The following is an 18,360-nucleotide window of genomic DNA, read 5'->3' as shown; positions in this document are numbered from 1 at the left end:
TTCTTTTCTGTGTCATAATGGCACAAATGAACCTCCACAACGCTTCGACTAATAGGACCTCGCTGCGTACTTAGCAAACTTGTCTGATAGTGTGTTGATTTGCTCTTTCTCATTGTATGGTCCGAGGTACGATTTTCGAAAACTTAATGCACCTTTGGCGGGAAATGTTTATAACATTAAACCCGCAAAGTTCCGGAATTATAAATCTAAAGCACGACTTTGGAACTGTCAGTGCACCTTTCGCATCAAAATGTTATGATAACTTTATAGACATAAAGTTTCAGAATTGAAATCCAAGCGCTCCCTAGATTCCACGTCCTCCGCGAGATGCAGCGACAAGCCCGCTAGCCATCAAAACACCTTTAAAACTGCTCGTATGGAGCTCCTTGGGAGGGGGGGGGGGGGCATTACGATGTTACTCCCGCTGCATTGGCGTTGCCGTGAATTTCAGCCCAATTTCTTAATGTTTGCGCTGAAATGCCTTTTCGAGAGTGGAAAGGCCACTGGACAAAATCGAGCATGATTTCCGGCACCGAGGTTGCTTTAGTCGGCGGGGCATGACAGCACGAAAAGATTTCAAGGGGGGGGGGGTCAAGCCCCATAAGTCCCGCCCCCCTCCCTCCCGGCTACGCCCCTGTCTTCTTGCCTTAGATGGCTACAAATTCCGAAAGAACCTCTATCGTGCTGGGAATTAGTCCGTAACAGTTCGTGTAGAACCCACATCCCTCAGCACAGCACCGCCATGCTCTAGCTATCACACCAGGCGCAACGACATATCCGCTAAGCCACCGCAGCGGGTAATGTACTGTTGAGAACGTAAAGGGAGAGAGAGAGAGAGATAGAGATCGAGAGAAAGAGATAGAGAGAGAATAATGGCAGCTGAAGACGTTAGGCCTTCTGCACTACACTGAGATTTATTGCACTAAAATTGACCTTAAAGTAGAGTTGTTCCTTCGACCATCTGACATTTCATCTCGCACTAAAGATCTGGTACTGGTAAGGCCATGCGACATCGGCGTTTACTTTCACGCATTAGTACCACCGACCACCGACGACTGGAGCCACCTTGCTGCCTTCGTCGCTGTCATCACCTACGCCGAAAACAATCGAGATGTTTTCTAATGACTACTTATATACTCCCCTTTCGTCTCTATCGAGCCTCCGGAACTTTAGAGCTAGGAAATAAATAAATGAATGAATGAATCAATGAATGAATGAATAAAATAAAAGAAATAAGAGGCGAATGCTATTGATTCAGGTTTTAATAAAAAAAGAATGAAGGCAGTGCGGTATTTCTGCGCAACTTCAATGAGTATTTGAATCGTTTTTTTCCTCGACCTCGCTATTGCGAAGTGTCGCAGAGTTTCTTGCATTGTTTAAGTGGTCCTGTGCTCGTATTCCACGGCAAAATTGTGATAAGTACGAGTCTGGCGAGGGGGGGAGCTGACGTGGGTGAGCGTCAGAAATTTAACAAAAGCCTGCCTCCTACACACCCAGAGATTGGATGGTAGCGTGAGTCTAAGGTATAGCACTGGATGCTTTGAGGTGTGCACTGGCGCCGACTGGCAAGAACGCACACACTTGCAATGCGCCTTTGCGATGAGGAGAAATGGGATAACGCTCGGGTACTGAAATTTAGTTGCATGAAAACCCGGCAAATCAACCTCGCAAACAACCACGCGTATACCTCGCAGCCTGATTGAAGCTTTTGTCCATAAACACAATCAATCAATCAATCAATCAATCAATCAATCAATCAATCAATCAATCAATCAATCAATCAATCAATCAATCAATCAATCAATCAATCAATCAATCAATCAATCAATCAATCAATCAATCAATCGATCGATCGATCGATCGATCCCAGTATACTTCGGAAAACTTCAAATAGGGACAAGATTTGGACCGCGCCCTTAAGTGACCACACGAAGGACAAGCCTTCTTTTTGCTGCATGGAATTATTACCCGCAAATGTTTGCAAACTTCTCCACAGGTGACTAAGCTTCGTCCGAACTATAGCTCTCACTGACATCTCTCGCCGATAAAAGTGATTCGAATGCAGCACGTCGTCCCAGTGGGAACCGGTTGCCTCCAGGAGTCTCCGGTCTCTCCACTCGACGTAGTTTTCAGCGGAAAGTGGTACGGAGTGAAAAAGCGTTACGTTACCGGTAAAACTTGTCGGCGGTGTAGCCCAGATGGTACTCCTACTCCACCAATACTCCTAATGACGCTTGCTTATCGCGACTGTTGACCAGTTGATGCTTCCGTCCACTTTAAATACACGCGCTTCTGGAAAGTGCAAGTTACCTGCGAGTATCATTGGGTGAATTCCTTCGCATTCTATTAACATGTCCTGAGTGGTCTCTGGATTTTTCCTGTGCCGCCTACACATGCCTGATCTAGTTGCGAAAATTTGCTCCTGCATGTTTTTGTCCTTAGGAAATCACCTCAAGCTTCAAATCGGGAGGGAATTACCTTCGTGTTATCGCACGGATTTTCCCTTCAGATTTATTTCTTCTCATTCTTGTAAATTTCCATGGTCCTTGTTGTTTCCATTTTTTTCATCCAATCCATTGTCTATGTTTCTCTCACTTTCTTTTTGGTGACTCCTGGTTGTCTATTTACCCTTTTAATTTCAATTTGGTTGCCAGGTCGGTAGTGTTGCGACTTTGAGATGCTCCTGTAACGCTCGTCACCCGTTTCGTGACAGAGCGTCGCCAGCTCTCTAGTGGGTACCGAAGATTCCGAGTCAGGCGTTGGTGAGAATAACGAAAGGGACTTTATACGCTATATACAGTTCATTATACAGGAGAAGATCGGATCGGCACGGGAGCCAAAAGCTAACAGCAACCGCGACTGTTCCCGCACGGCGACGTCCGGCGAGACTCCAACGCGTAACACATCTCACTCCACTCGAGAGCGGCACTCGGCTCACGGTGCTTCGGTGGATTCGGTTCTCCTTGCAGGCGGCGGCGTTGGGTCTTATAAAGCCCAGAGAAACGATTGTCCCTCAAACGGCCCAATACAAAGCCAGCACTCGACGGTCGTCCGAGAGGTCCAACCAGCGACCGCGCTGGCCACCCGCTTCAAATTTGCCATGCGCGGTGACCTCCAGGGAGAAGAAAATACGGCGCCGGGCTGTCTAGTACTTTGTTGCACGTTTGGACATGTCGATCGCCGATGCTCCTACACAGGACGCAGCTGCCTGGCGGCGCAGCATCTTAAGTTGTCAAGGGAGCGTTAGGGCGCTGTGCCTTTCGCCGCAGCCACGGGTTTGTCCAAAGGGCGTTCGCAGGATGAATTCTGCATCTTGTAGATTTGGAATCCGGGCTGGTTGTACGGGCACAACAGTAGGTAGGCAAAATTTTATTCGGCAAAAGGTGTTGTTCAAGGGGGGAGGGTATCCTGTCAGGTCTTGCCTGCCAGCCGCCTCCCCGGCTCTGTTCCCGCCCTGGAGCTGATCCTCCTGGCTGGTCACGGCGTAGAGGGAGCAGTCATGAGAGAGTAGGGGGAGGGTCCTTCCAGCGGTCCCAGATAATATGGTTGAGTGTGGTAATCTCTCCACATAGCTTACTGTGGAGGTCGACGTTCCTTCGACCGTTCAGCTAGAAGAGTGGTCGGCTGTAGAGCTAGCGCCCAGAGGGGAAATTCAAATATCGCTAGTTCGAATATGGCTGGATAAACAACAGTTCCTTTAAGGCGAAGCTTTCTTTCCAGCATCGCCTCCCTCCACCCCATTCCCTGCGCCTCTCTTGCTGAGCGTGGTTGTCTGCTGCTGCTGCTGCTCGTGCGTTCTCGCCGGATAGCTCACAGTCAGCGGCGTGATCTAGGAGCGATGGCTCACGCTACTTCGGCCGCAGCTGTGGAAAGTGAAGATGTAAATCGGGACAGCGGGTGTGGGTCGCTGGCCGCTTTAGGCATGTGCGATGTGTTCTCGGCATTAGTTCGCGTTGAAGCCAGATGCAGTACGAAAGGAAACTCACTCGCGACTGCTGCCGCGATTCCTCACGCAATTGTGTTGACAGCGAGTGTCCGCCGTCATCGAACCGATTTGTGTTCACGTTTGCCTGTACGAGCGTGACACCATGCTTGTTAATTTAATTACAAAGAATGCCGACATATTTATGCGGCCGATAGAACAACTATCCATACTTCGTATAGACATCTCGACCTTCCGTCTTTCGGGGGAAACTGCGGTATTTATTTCTTCCCTCTATGAAAATTAGCTTCGCGCCTTCTTCATTGCATCTCACTGCATCAGATGCAATGCATTGCATTGCATTAGGAGCATTGCATTGCACAATGAGAGCACGCCGCAAGAAGCCGTCGACGTGATCGAAGACCAGCTGAACAGTTCCGGTTTGATCTCATCACCGAGCAAGTCAGAACTGACGGTGCTACCACCGAAGTACGTTACACTTAACAAGAGCGAACCGAGGGATTACGAGGCCATCAAGATCGTGACGACGAACGGCCAAGTGATCCCGGAGGTCGACAAAATCCGGGTGCTCGGCCTGATTATAGACAAGCGACGGGGCAACGGCGAGGCCATTTTCCGCCTTACAGCCAAGATTACAAACCCAATACGTCTCATCAGACGGGTCGCCAACCACAAGGCCGGGATGAAGAAGGAAAGCTTAATTAGGCTTGTGCACTCCTTCGTAGTCAGCCACGTCACCTACGTTGCAGCTTTTCACAACTGGTTGCAGTGTGAAAAGAATAAGATCAATGCCCTGATACGACGAGCTTACAAGGCGGCGCTCACTTTATTCCAGTGTACGAACACCAACAAGCTCCTGAGCCTCGGGGTACAGAATACTCTCGAGGAAATTGTGGAAGCTCAACGGCGCGCCCAGCTGCAGCGGTTCTCTATGGCCGAAGCCGGCAGGCTCATACTTCAATACTTCGGCTTCACGCCCGGGGCGAAAAAGGCGAGTAGCGAACTTCCTGTCACGGACGGGACCCGACGCCGGATTCGGGTACACCTCATCCCAAGGACGAGCACGCAAGGTTCATGGATGCGGCAGAATACCAGGGAGACAGCGCGGCGTTCGTAGCTACCGTCATCGAGGCGTCGTCCGGCTCGACGAGGGCAGCGGCGAGCTTACGAGTCCGAGAGGCGTGTCAGGCGGAGGAGGTGGCCATTGCCCTGGCCATTGCCGACCCCGGGTGCCAAACGGTGTTGTGTGATTCGCGAAGTGCAGTGTGGAATTATGCGAAGGGCAAAGTTTGTGGTGAGGCTGTGCGCGTTCTGTGTTCGACTGACCTGATTCCTCACGCAATTGTGTTGACAGCGAGTGTCCGCCGTCATCGAACCGATTTGTGTTCACGTTTGCCTGTACGAGCGTGACACCATGCTTGTTAATTTAATTACAAAGAATGCCGACATATTTATGCGGCCGATAGAACAACTATCCATACTTCGTATAGACATCTCGACCTTCCGTCTTTCGGGGGAAACTGCGGTATTTATTTCTTCCCTCTATGAAAATTAGCTTCGCGCCTTCTTCATTGCATCTCACTGCATCAGATGCAATGCATTGCATTGCATTAGGAGCATTGCATTGCACAATGAGAGCACGCCGCAAGAAGCCGTCGACGTGATCGAAGACCAGCTGAACAGTTCCGGTTTGATCTCATCACCGAGCAAGTCAGAACTGACGGTGCTACCACCGAAGTACGTTACACTTAACAAGAGCGAACCGAGGGATTACGAGGCCATCAAGATCGTGACGACGAACGGCCAAGTGATCCCGGAGGTCGACAAAATCCGGGTGCTCGGCCTGATTATAGACAAGCGACGGGGCAACGGCGAGGCCATTTTCCGCCTTACAGCCAAGATTACAAACCCAATACGTCTCATCAGACGGGTCGCCAACCACAAGGCCGGGATGAAGAAGGAAAGCTTAATTAGGCTTGTGCACTCCTTCGTAGTCAGCCACGTCACCTACGTTGCAGCTTTTCACAACTGGTTGCAGTGTGAAAAGAATAAGATCAATGCCCTGATACGACGAGCTTACAAGGCGGCGCTCACTTTATTCCAGTGTACGAACACCAACAAGCTCCTGAGCCTCGGGGTACAGAATACTCTCGAGGAAATTGTGGAAGCTCAACGGCGCGCCCAGCTGCAGCGGCTCTCTATGACCGAACTTCAATACTTCAATATTTGGGCGTCACGCCCGGGGCGAAAAAGGCGAGTAGCGACCTTCCTGTCACGGACGGGACCCGACGCCGCATTCGGGTATACCTCATCCCGAGAAACATGAACCCGGAGTTTAAAAAAGAGAGAAGAGCGGCGATGGCCAAGGCCTTCATCGACTTTCACGCCAAGGACGAGCACGCAAGGTTCATGGATGCGGCAGAATACCAGGGAGACAGCGCGGCGTTCGTAGCTACCGTAATCGAGGCGTCGTCCGGCTCAACGAGGGCAGCGGCGAGCTTACGGGTCCGAGAGGCGTGTCAGGAGGAGGTGGCCATTGCCCTGGCCATTGCCGACCCCGCGTGCCAGACGGTGTTGTGGGATTCGCGAAGTACAGTGTGGAATTATGCGAAGAGCAAAGTTTGTGATGAGGCTGTGCGCGTTCTGTGTTCGACGGACCTGCAACGAGAGAATAGGTATGTTAAAATCGAGTGGTTCCCGGCGCAAGCGGGCCACGATGCGTCGTAGCAGCACGATAACCACAAGGAGACGGCACAAGTATTGGCGCGAGCGCTAACCAACCGCGCCGCTGCAAGCGACCGTCCAACACGGTGTAGTGCCAAGGACCGCATGACGACGTTCAACGAACTTAAACAGTTTCACCGTCTGGCTCGAAGGACTTTCCAATTCCCGCACCCGGGGCTGAACCGAGCGGAGGTGGTGTTGCTCAGACAATTACAAACTGGTTCCTTGCCCACCGCCGTGTTAATGAATCATCTGTACCCGAAAGTGATGTGTGCTGCCTGTGCCAGCGGGAGAGGGCCACCCTGACGCACATCCTATGGTATTGCTCCAAGTTCCCCGACGAAGTTTCGACAAGTTCAACGATTCCGCCGTGACTCGCGGCTGCGGCGGAATGCTACGACCACGAAATCCAAACCTGAGCCGTCCCGCTGGTCTCGGCGGCTCTTTAATTACAAAGGACGAGCGAAACCGACGGGTCTGTCCCCCTCAGGGGACAGATCGCGGGAGTAACACGCGCTGGAGTTGAGTAGAGACCACCCGCTGACAAGACGTCCGGGGCCCACGTCGCGGCGCCGTTTAGTCATGGTGTCGTTCTACAGGCGACTAAATAAAGTTGTTTCTCTCTCTCTCATTGCATGGCTCGGTGCACATTAGTTTTATATTTAACTTACTAGGGGAACTCTGGCGCGGTGGTAGTCCGACCATTGTGGAAATCATTTCGGACTGTAGTCTTCAATTTGAAGTTAGTTACATTCGTGGGCCGAGGAACAAAGTCGCCTTTATCGGGGAATCCCTAGTCCACGTAATTTTGGTCAGGGTAGTATGCATATATATGTGCACGTGGTCATTATATCATGTGTGCTTGCGTTTATGTGTATATTCGCAATAAAAAAAAACATACTTTTTTCCATTCCCAACGTGCAGCCTGGAATTCTGATGTAAGTGTCAGTAGTCTCTCGGTGAAACACACACATCATCTTTCAAAGGGCCAAATCATCAGCTATCCAAGGATAAAATTATATTTGCCAGGTAAAAAAAAAAAAAAAAACTCACGAAACACACAAATATACTCTGTGCCGTCGAAACAGAAAGGAATTAAGCTATAACATAAGTTCGTGATTTTCTTTGTTAGGAGTGCAAAAGAACATTTAAAATCATAATTATAGCAGACCAAAACACAAGAAGCGACATTTGATGTCGCGAAATGGACATCGCGCTCAGTAATTTCATACAAATTTTCCGGTGGCTTCACTCCAGCATTGGCTTGGTTTGAAATCGACGAGACACATTAAAAATGCCAGGACTTTTGCTACCAGCAGTCCTCCCACTCTTCCTGCTGGATGACTTGGAGCTCTCCAGGCTTCCGGTCTTGCACTTCTTGGGTAATATCCCCTGTACGAGGGTTCGTTTCATGTGATCCATGGACATCCTGGAGTAGTCTGAAGTGCTCCTTGCCACGATTCGTGCTTCTTCCACCACTGTCGTGCGTGGCAGGACGCGGATGACGAGAAGGGAGACGAAGAGGAAAAGTCCCGCAATGGCGAACTTTAGGTCTTCGTGTCCGGCTGGCTTCAGGACGAGGGTCATTGCCGCGCACACGGTCGCGACACGCCCGAAGGCAAACGCCCAGCAGAAGACACCGGCTCGCACTGCCGATGGAAAGAGTTCCAGGACGTAGGTGAAACAGTGCACAAGGATTACGGTAGAGACGCCCTTGGACAGCACGAGTAATGTCTTGCTGATCATGACGTATCCACCGCCCACCGCCACACTCAGCGAGCATTGAATGGTACCCGTCAACAGGAAGCACACGCTGAGCACTCTGACGAGTGCGACGCCGGTGATCAGGAAGTGCATCCCCGCGTACGCCGCCAGTGTGATGACAACTGTGAGGCACGGGATCCAAAATTCGTTATACTGCGCCGTTGAGAAGGCGTTGAGGTAAAAAACAAAAGATATGGAGAAGCAAACGGCAAACATGGCCAACGCTCGACGCCGGAGGGAGCGATAGTCGACCAAGTATTCCGTGTGCGCACCTTCGCGACTTGCGTGGTTCTTGATCTGTTCTCTCAGCTTGTCCACGAGACAGGCCGTGAAAGGAAGTGGGACATTGTTGGTTTTGGCCGCCTGCATCATGACTGCTTCGGCCGCGTCTATTCTTCCTTTCGCGACGAGCCATCGGGGCGACTCTCGGGCGGTAGTCAAAGCTGGGAGCAGGAGAGCCGTCGGGGCCAGGAACACAACCTGCTTGAGACGCCAGTCGATGACCACCGGTTTGATGATGACACTCCAAACCTCACATAACGTGATGCCAAGAACCGACAGGAGGAGCATTTGCTGCGGCCTGTGCCCGTGCGTCATCACCTCGAACGGTATGATGGAGGCAAACATGGTGTTTATCGCGACACTGGCCCCAGTAAGGAAGCGCACTACAGCGTAGCCTACGTAATTTGTGGCCGCGATGGTGCACACCGTGCAGGTCGCTGCCGCTGCGGCGGAGGACAGCAGCATGGCTCTCCTTCCGACGTAGTCAACGAAGGCTCCGGCTAGGACGAGGGAAACAACGGCGCCAGCGTTCTGCAGGGCGACAAGTGTGGCCGGAAGCAAGCGTTGGTCGCACACCATGTTCCAAGAGCTCACCGCACTGGCCACGGCCGTCCGAACGTCGTAGTCCCACTCTTCACAGGGCGCGTCGCGTTGGTCGCTGGTGTTTTGGAAGCAGCGTTTGTACCACTCGTCAGCCCCGGTTAGTACAGCGGCGCTCTTGCGATGCTCAGCGGAATCGCCGTGGTCAGCAGGTGGCTTGCAGCGTTCGTAAATACGGCAGCGGCTGAAGCGTCCATCGGCCTCGATCGGTATGGCAATATTCTTCCAATCGGCTGCAGAGATGTTTAAACCGGCGAGCGGCTTGCACCAATGGTCGATGTCACCGGTGACAAGGGTGATCACCACGGTTTGGCAATTAGCCGAGAAGAGTCCTAGAAGAACGAGAACGAGCATCCTTGTCTGAAAAGGGCCGTGACCAAAGGCTTCCTCGCAGTCAAAAGACTCGCTTGTTCGGAGATCGGCGCCGGCCAGTCGCTGGGGGAGGACGACGTCCATCGCCTGGTTCTCAGATGTCGCTCTTCGGGTTTAGTAGTGTTGTGCGGTATCAAAAAGACGATTCCAGACGAGAGCTAGTGGTGCGAAGGGGCCGGAACGAAAACTTCTTCTTCTTCATCAGCTCGCGCACTTTACACTCTATCACAGTGTCGCGCGCCTTTGTACGGCGTTGGCATCTCCGCTTTATACTTGGCGAACAAAAAATAGTTCATTTCCCTTCATCCTTCAATAAGGCGATTACCATAATTATCCTAGGAACCTGTCCTGCTAGTCTGGTGTGCTCTTATCTGAATGTTATTCCATTATTTGCTTTAGAAAGAATATTCGGTGGAGCTCCTGTGAGGATCAATGCAGGCGTTCATGCGAATAACACCGAAGCAATGTAGGGACACGCTGTCTTGTTGCATTTTTGCCTTCTGTGTAGTCGACTTCGGTCAATTTTCTGGTACGGACATCTTCACTTTTTTGTTGCTCAACGAGCCACACTCAGTGCGCGCTATTGTCCCATTCGGTTCATTTCACCACTTTCTTCACGCTCGGCTGTTCTTTATTCTGGCTTTTTCCCTTCTCTGTAGTTGACTTCTAAAATTTTATGATGCCGATACGTAACTCCTCGGCTCTTCTTTTTACTTGTCTATCGGGGCGCCTGCTCAGTGGCACGTACCCGTTCTAGAGGACGTTCACATACTTAGTTTCACATTTGCATTTGCACATAGCCAATGGACAAAGCGGACTATTCGGGCACACACCCAGTGACACATGCCCAGTCGCACATATTCAGGGGCCCAAGTCGTCTATTCTTGCACATTACTAGTCGCACATACCCAATGTCCCAAGTGGTCTGCTCCAACATTACCTATTCGGAGAAAGAACAAAATGGCGCCCATACCCAGCGGCCAAGAAGGATGGGGGAACATTTCTAATGTGAGAAAGCAGTGAGGCCGGTCGGAAAAGCTTTGTCTGTGACCTGGTACACTGCGCAGGGTGAAGTGATAAGGGGAAAGGCCAAGTTGGCGTAAAGGATGTTAGATTCAGGCAGACATACTGAAGAGTTCCTGAAGTTCTTAGAGAATGGTAATTACATTAAAATTTCTCTTTACAGTGCCCCATGTTGTCTAATATTATAGATACCTTGTGGTACATGCCCATTACACACACCCAATGGGCCACTTTGCCTTTTAGGATACATACACAGTGGGTAACTCCTGCGGTGGCGAAGAGGTAGAGCATCCGCCTCGCGTGTAAGAGGACCGTAGTTCTAATTCCGGTGCCGCGCAATTTTCCACCGGATAAAAAAAAATTCCGCGTGTTGATAAAATTGCGTAAACAGGGCTGCAGTGCGGCCTGATCCCGGCGACCAGAACCGGTAACGCACTCTCACACCAGAGCAGGATTGGCCACCCTGGTGGAGCACTTGGCCACAACCTCCTATATGAATACAACAATCAAACCCCGGCCCTCAGTCCCCTGCAGCCGCTAGTAAATATTCAGCTAGCCTAATTTAGTTATTAAGGCATGCTATTCATACAGGCCGCCATTGAAATCTGAACCTGGCAACGTTTAACGTTATCTAGTGAGGCGAGTCTAGCAAAGTTACTGGAGGAATTAGAGGGTAGTAAATGGTATATAATAGGGCTCAGTGAGGTTAGGAGGACAAAAGAAGCATATACAGTGCTAAAAAGCGGGCACGTCCTGTGCTACCGGGGCTTAGCGGAGAGACCAGAACTAGCCGTCAGATTCCTGATTAGTAAGGATATAGCTGGTAATATACAGAAATTCTATAGCATTAACGAGAGGGTGGCAGGCCTTGTTGTGAAACTTACTAAGAGGTACAAATTGACGGTCGTACAGGTATACGCCCCTACATCCACTCATGATGACCAAGAAGTCGAAAGCTTCTATGAAGACGTGGAATCGGCGTTGGGTAAAGTCAAAACAATATACACTATACTGATGGGCGACTTCAATGCCAGGGTAGGCAAGAAGCAGGCTGGAGACAAGTCAGTGGGGGAATGTGGCATAGGCTCTAGGAATAGCAGGGGAGAGTTATTAGTACAGCTTGAAAAACAGAATAATATGCGGATAATGAATACCTTCTTCCGCAAGCGGGATAGCCGAAAGGGCACGCGGAGGAGCCCGAATGGCGAGGCTAGAAATGAAATAGACCTCATACTCCATGCCAACCCTGGCATCATACAAGATGTGGACATGCTCGGCAAGGTGCGCTGCAGCGACCATAGGATGGTAAGAACTCGAATTAGCCTAGACTTGAGGACGGAACGGAAGGAACTGGTACATAAGAAGCCAATAAATGAGTTAGCGGTAAGAGGGTGACTAGAGGAATTCCGGATCAAGCTACAGAACAGGCATTCGGCATTAACTCAGGAAGAGGACCTTAGTGTTGAAACAATGAACGACAATCTTATGGGAATCATTAAGGAGTGTGCAATAGAAGTCGGTGGTAACTCCGTTAGACACGATACCAGTAAGCTATCGCAGGAGACGAAATATCTGATCAAGAATCGCCAATGTATGAAAGCCTCTAACCCTACTGCTAGAATAGAACTGGCAGAACATTCTAAGTTAATCAACAAGCGTAAGACAGCTGACATAAGGAACTATATTATGGATAGAATTGAACATGCTCTCAGGAACGGAGGAAGCCTAAAAGCAGTGAAGAAGAAGCTAGAAATAGGCAAGAATCAGGTGTCTGCGTTAAGAGACAAAGCAGGCAATATCATTACTAATATGGATGAGATAGTTCAAGTAGCTGAGGAGTTCTATAGAGATTTATACAGTACCAGTAGCACCCAGAACGATAGTGTGAGAGAGAATAGTCTAGAAGAATTTGAAATCCCACAAGTAACGTCGGAAGAAGTAAAGAACGCCTTGGGAGCTATGCAAAAGGGGAAGGCAGCTGGGGAGAATCATGTAACAGCAGATTTGTTGAAGGATGGTGGGCACATTGTTCTAGAAAAACTGGCCACCCTTTATACACAATGGCTCATGACCTCGAGCGTACTGGAATCTTGGAAGAACGCTAACACAATCCTAATCCATAAGAAAGCGGACGCCAAAGACTTGAAAAATTATAGACCGATCAGCTTACTGTCCGTTGCCTACAAAGTGTTTACTAAGCTAATCCCAAATATAATCAGGAACACTTTAGACATCTGTCAACCAAAGAACCAGGCAGGATTCCGTAAAGGCTACTCAACAATAGACCATATTCACACTATCAATCAGGTGATAGAGAAATGTGCGGAATATAATCAACCCTTATATATAGCTTTCATTGATTACGAAAAAGCGCTTGATTTGGTCGAAACCTCAGTAGTCATGGAGGCACGAAGGAATCAGAGTGTAGACGAGCCATATGTAAAAATACTGAAAGTTATCTATAGCGGCTCCACAGCCACCGTAGTCCTCCAAAAAGAAAGCAACAAAATCCCAATAAAAGAAAAGGCGTCAGGCAGGGAGATACGATCTCTTCAATGCTATTCACTGCGTGTTTATTGCGTGCTTATTAACTCAGGGGACCAATTGCAATGCATGCTCACTGACCTGGAGAGGCAAAGCAGAAGGATGGGTCTAAAAATTAATCTGCAGAAAACTAAAGTAATGTTTAACAGTCTCGGAAGAGAACAGCAGTTTCCGATAGGTAGCGAGGCACTGGAAGTGGTAAGCGAATACATCTACTTAGGGCAGGTAGTGACCACGGACCCGGATCATGAGACTGAAATAATCAGAATAAGAACGGGTTGGGGTGTGTTTGGCAGGCATTTTCAAATCATGAACAGCAGATTGCCACTATCCTTCATGAGAAAAGTATATAACAGCCGTGTTTTACCAGTACTCACGTATGGCGTAGAAACCTGGAGGCTTACGAAAAGGGTTCTGCTTAAATTGAGGACGACGCAACGAGCTATGGAAAGAAGAATGATGGGTGTAACGTTATGGGATATAAGAAAAGAGGAGATTGGGTGAGGGAACAAACGCGAGTTAATGACATCTTAGTTGAAATCCAGAAAAAGAAATGGGCATGGGCAGGACATGTAATGAAGAGGGAAGATAACCGATGGTTATTAAGGGTTACGTACTGGATTCCAAGAGAAGATTAGCGTAGCAGGGGGCGGCAGAAAGTTAGGTGGGCGGATGAGATTGAGAAGTTTGCATGGACAACATGGCCACAATTAGTACATGACCGGGCTAGTTAGAGAAGTATGGGAGAGGCCTTTGCCCTGCAGTGGGCGTAACCAAGCTGATGATGATGGTGATGACTCAGTGGGTACAATCGCCTAGTGCCTTGCGTACCTTTCAGAATCGGCAAACCTATTCGCATCGCGAATACATTGTGAATACACAAGGTTCGGCGATAACATAGACAACATATAATATCAACGATAACATTCGAGAAAGTTGCTATGCATGCATGGGCGCGCGTCCTTCCCTGAGCAGTACCTTCAATTTTCCGGCGGGTGAAATGTGGTCCCCCGAAAAATCACAACCAGATAAGGGTGTCAATATCCAAAGACACAAGCGTGCGTGAAGCAGTGGCAACGACATCGCCGCTAAGCCACTGCAGACGGGTAACGGATTGCTGGGAACGTAGAGCGAGAGAGAGAGAGAGAGAGAGAGAGAGAGAAAGAGAGAGAGAGATTGATGGAAGCTGACGATCTTAGGCTTGCTGTACTGCACTGAAATTTACTGCACTAAAATTGACCTTAAAGAAGAGTTATTCCTACGTCCATCTCATATTTCATCTTGCACTGAAGGTCAGGTACTGGTAAGGCCATGCAACATCAGCGCTTGCTTTCACGCATTACTACCCCCGACCGACGACGACTGGAACCACCTTCCTGCCTTTGTCGCAGTCATCTGCGGCGCCGAAAAATTTCAAGGTGGTTGCCAATGACTACATACATACTCTCCACTCATCTGTGTCGTGCCTCCGGGCTTTTATAGTATGCAGATAGATAGATAAATGAATGAATACAGTAAAAGAAATAATAGGTGAATGCTATTGATTCCGGTTTTACTAAGGAAAGAATGAAGGCAGTGCGGTATTTCGTGCAACTTCAATGGGCATTTTAAGCGTTTAATTTTCTCGACCTCGTTATTGCGAAGTGCCAAGAGTTTCTTGAATTTTTCAAGAGGCCCAGTGCTCGTATTCTACGGCAAAATCGTGATAAGGACGAGTCAGGAAGTGGGGGGGGGGGGGGGGGGGTGCAGCTGACGTGCGTGAGCGTCAGCGAAATTTAACGCTGACCTGCCTCCTGCTCACTCAGAGATTAGATGTCCACGTGAGTCTAAGGTATCGCACTAGACGAGAAAAACACTTCGAGGTGTCCACTTGCGCGGACTGGCAATAGTACATGCACTTCCAATGCGTATTTAGCAAAGGACGTGTTTTGGGTGCTAAGCCGTGTCACAGTGACACTCGGTGACTGGCTCGGCGGCCTAGTGGCTATATATGGTCGTCGTTATGCTGTTGAGAAAGAGGTCGCGAGTTCTATGCGCGACTGCGGCGGCACCGTTTTGCGAGGGCGGCGGCATGCGAAAATGCTCGTGTACTAAAATTTAGGTGCACTGAAACCCAGCAAGTGAATAGTATTCTCGAGTCCACCACTACGCGTACACCTCGTAGCCAGTTTGATGCTTTTGGCCGTTAACACAATCAATCAATCAATCAATCAATCAATCAATCAATCAATCAATCAATCAATCAATCAATCAATCAATCAATCAATCAATCAATCAATCAATCAATCAATCAATCAATCAATCAATCAATCTTTCGACCGCGCCCTTAAGTGAGTTCACGATTGATAAGCCTTCTTTTCGCTGCACGAATTTACGCGCAAATGTTCGCAAACTTCTCGATAGACGAGTAACCTTCGTCCGGCCTGCATCTCTCACTGACATCTCTCGCCCATAAAAGTGATTCGAATGCAGCACGTCGTTCCAGTGGGAACCGGTTGCCTCCGGGAGTCTCCGGTCTCTGCGCTCGACGTAGCTTTACGGGGAAAGCGATACGGAGGGAAAAGCCGTTGCGTTACCGGTATTCTTTGTCGGGGGTGTAGCTCAGATGGTAGAGCGCTCGCTTAGCATGCGAGAGGTACTGGGATCGATACCCAGCACCTCCAATGAATTATTATTTTTTTGTTTTTCTAATTCTGAGAGAAATTGCGTACATCGTTTAAAATGTAATGGAACATTAAAGGATATACTGCCACAAAAGTTTGACGTGATAGCAATAAGGGCGCCATGTCGCAGAAAATCAGATGTCGGCGTCGGCGGCGTTGTCGTGAGAGAAAAAGTCATGCCGAACCGCGCACACCGCTCTACGCAGGCCCTTCGTGTGGCGCAGAGGCTTTACTGAACTGATTGAATTTCTCAAAGTAAAATGTCTCAGAAAACTCGTAAAGTACGACTTGCCCTGACACGCTGTCGCCTACTTTGTGGAGGCATGACTTCAGCAAAGCGTTCCTTAGGATAGACAGAGCAATGCCATTCTTAATCAACTGGGGGGACTGGAAAGAAAGTCCAGGATTGGGCTTTTGGATCTAGGCTGTTACTCCCAGCTTGGGACGGTTAGTGACATCTTTACAAAACCAGTACACTCTACTTCTTCTTGACATTTCTCCGCTAACGCCTCCAGCTGTTGTTGAACATGAGCAGGGCTAATTTCCGTGAAAAGCAAGCATTAAGCAAGCATTCTCAATTTTGCCTCGTCCATCCTCGATGCGCTTTTGTGTATACAGTGGCAACCATTATGGGTGTATAGATGGATGATACATTCTGGATACTACTGTCGACATTCTGAGGTGATAAAGACTAAAACACAGAGGAAGAGCGCGCAGAGTAGCAACCCTGAGAAAAGTACAAGATTCTCATTAAAGTAACATATTAAGCTTGGGAAGAGAAGGAAACATAAACGTAGTGTTTACACGCGCACAATCATACAATATACACAACTAAGTGCTAATTCTCACTTATTTTCCGGCTTTTTGCTTCGGCGTTTGACCAAAGGCGAAACCGCCGTACGAAGAAGCTGCGTTGACTCAGCTTCTGCTACAAGGAACAAAAAGCGCTGTCCAACTGTGATGGACTGCTTGGTGCATCCAGTAACACGTGTGCAGGAGATACGCCCCGGTATATTTCCCTTTATTGCCCCAGAAAGCAGATCGTGAGTATAACAACGTCAACATACAATCAAGCGTTAAGGCAGTCAGAGTTGAATGACGCATTTCCTGTGTTTTCTTCACCTTACCGGTGAAACAGTAAGTGGCTATGTAAATGCATACGTAGATAATCCGTGAGGAAAAGCGTACGCAGCCACGCGACCCCCGTGGTTTTTGATCTGCTTCTTCAGCTTCTCCGCAGGACAGACCGTGACAGGAGGCGGAAAATTGCTGGTCTTGGCCGCCTGCATCGTGACTGCTTTGGCCGCGTCCAGCCTTCCATTATCGACTAGCCACCGCGATGATTCCCGTGCGGCAGACAAAGGAGTGAGCAGGACAGCCGTTGCTGCTAGGAAGATGACCTGCTTCAGGCGCCAGTCGGTGACCACGGCATTGACGATGACAATCCAAATCTCACATAACGTCAGGCCTAGAACCACCAGAAGCAGAACATGCTGCAGCCTGTGTGCGTGCGTCATCACCTCGAAGTGCATGAGGCTGGTAAAAATCGTGTGTACAACAAGATTGGCCTCGGTAAGGAAACGCACCACAGCGTAACGCACGCAATCTGTCGCCGCGAAGGTCACTACCGCTACTGCAGAATCCAGGAGCATGGCTCTCCTGCCGACGTAGTCTACGAAGGGTCCGGCCAGGATAAGGGAAACGACGGCCCCGGCGTTATGCTGGACGAGAAGGGTGGCCGGCAGCAAACGTTGGTGGCACACCATGTTCCAAGAGCTCACCGCGCTGGCCTCGGCCGTCCGAACGTCGTAGTCCAACTCTTCGCAGGGCACGTGGCGTGGTTCGCTGGTGTCCTGGAAGCAGCGGTTGTACCACTCGTCAGTCCCGGTTTGTACAACGCCGCTCTTTCGGTGCTCAGCGGAATCGATGTGGTCAGCGGGCGGCTTGCAGCGTTCGTAAATGCGGCAGCGGCTGAAGCGTCCATCGGCCTCGATCGGTATGGCAATATTCTTCCAATTGGCTGCAGAGATGTTGAAACCGGCGAGCGGCTTGCTCCAATGGTCGACGTCACCGGTGACGAGGGACATCACCACGGTTTGGCAAACAGCCGAGAAGAGTCCCAGAAGAATGAGAACGAGCATCATCCTCTGGAAAGGGCCATGACCAAAGGCTTCCTCGCCGTCAAAAAACTCGCTTGTTCGGAGATCGGCGCCGGCCAGTCGCTGGGGGAGGACGACGTCCATCGCCTGGTTCTCAGGTGTCACTCTTTGGGTTTAGTAGTGCTGGAGAAGGATTGCTGACGAGAGCCAGCTTTGTGGACCTGCCGAAAAGAAGGCTTCTTCTTCTTCTTCTTCTTCAGTGCGTGCTTCTCAAGTTGTCGCAGTGTCGCGCGCCCTTGTACGGCGTCAGCTTTTTTGGTTACTGTTTACCCAACATATATTGGTA

General features: G+C 49.7%; 2 protein-coding genes and 1 non-coding gene across 3 annotated transcripts; 1 reads left to right on the top strand and 2 right to left on the bottom strand.

Annotated features, from left to right (window-relative positions):
* Positions 1–7,915: 7,915 nt before the first annotated feature.
* LOC126543619 (solute carrier family 22 member 7-like) lies at positions 7,916–9,769 on the bottom strand. Its single transcript, XM_050190725.1, has one exon. It carries the CDS (start codon positions 9,767–9,769, stop codon positions 7,916–7,918), a length of 1,854 nt encoding a protein of 617 aa, XP_050046682.1.
* A 6,073-nt stretch (positions 9,770–15,842) lies between these two features.
* On the top strand, positions 15,843–15,915 carry TRNAA-AGC (transfer RNA alanine (anticodon AGC)). The gene has a single exon. It is a non-coding gene; the product is annotated as a tRNA-Ala (tRNA).
* A 1,145-nt stretch (positions 15,916–17,060) lies between these two features.
* On the bottom strand, positions 17,061–18,158 carry LOC126543618 (solute carrier family 22 member 7-like). The gene has a single exon (XM_050190724.1). It carries the CDS (start codon positions 18,156–18,158, stop codon positions 17,061–17,063), a length of 1,098 nt encoding a protein of 365 aa, XP_050046681.1.
* Between the last annotated feature and the right edge of the window lie 202 nt (positions 18,159–18,360).

This window comes from Dermacentor andersoni, chromosome 10 (assembly GCF_023375885.2).
Source record: "Dermacentor andersoni chromosome 10, qqDerAnde1_hic_scaffold, whole genome shotgun sequence".
NCBI lineage: Eukaryota > Metazoa > Arthropoda > Arachnida > Ixodida > Ixodidae > Dermacentor > Dermacentor andersoni.
The sequence above is the reverse complement of the archived record's forward strand: the minus strand, read 5'-3'. Positions and strand labels throughout refer to the sequence as shown.

Excerpts from the sequence above, each read along its gene's own strand:
- LOC126543619 (XM_050190725.1), bottom strand. The coding sequence starts at position 9,769 with ATGGACGTCGTCCTCCCCCAGCGACTGGCCGGCGCCGATCTCCGAACA.
- LOC126543618 (XM_050190724.1), bottom strand. The coding sequence starts at position 18,158 with ATGGACGTCGTCCTCCCCCAGCGACTGGCCGGCGCCGATCTCCGAACA.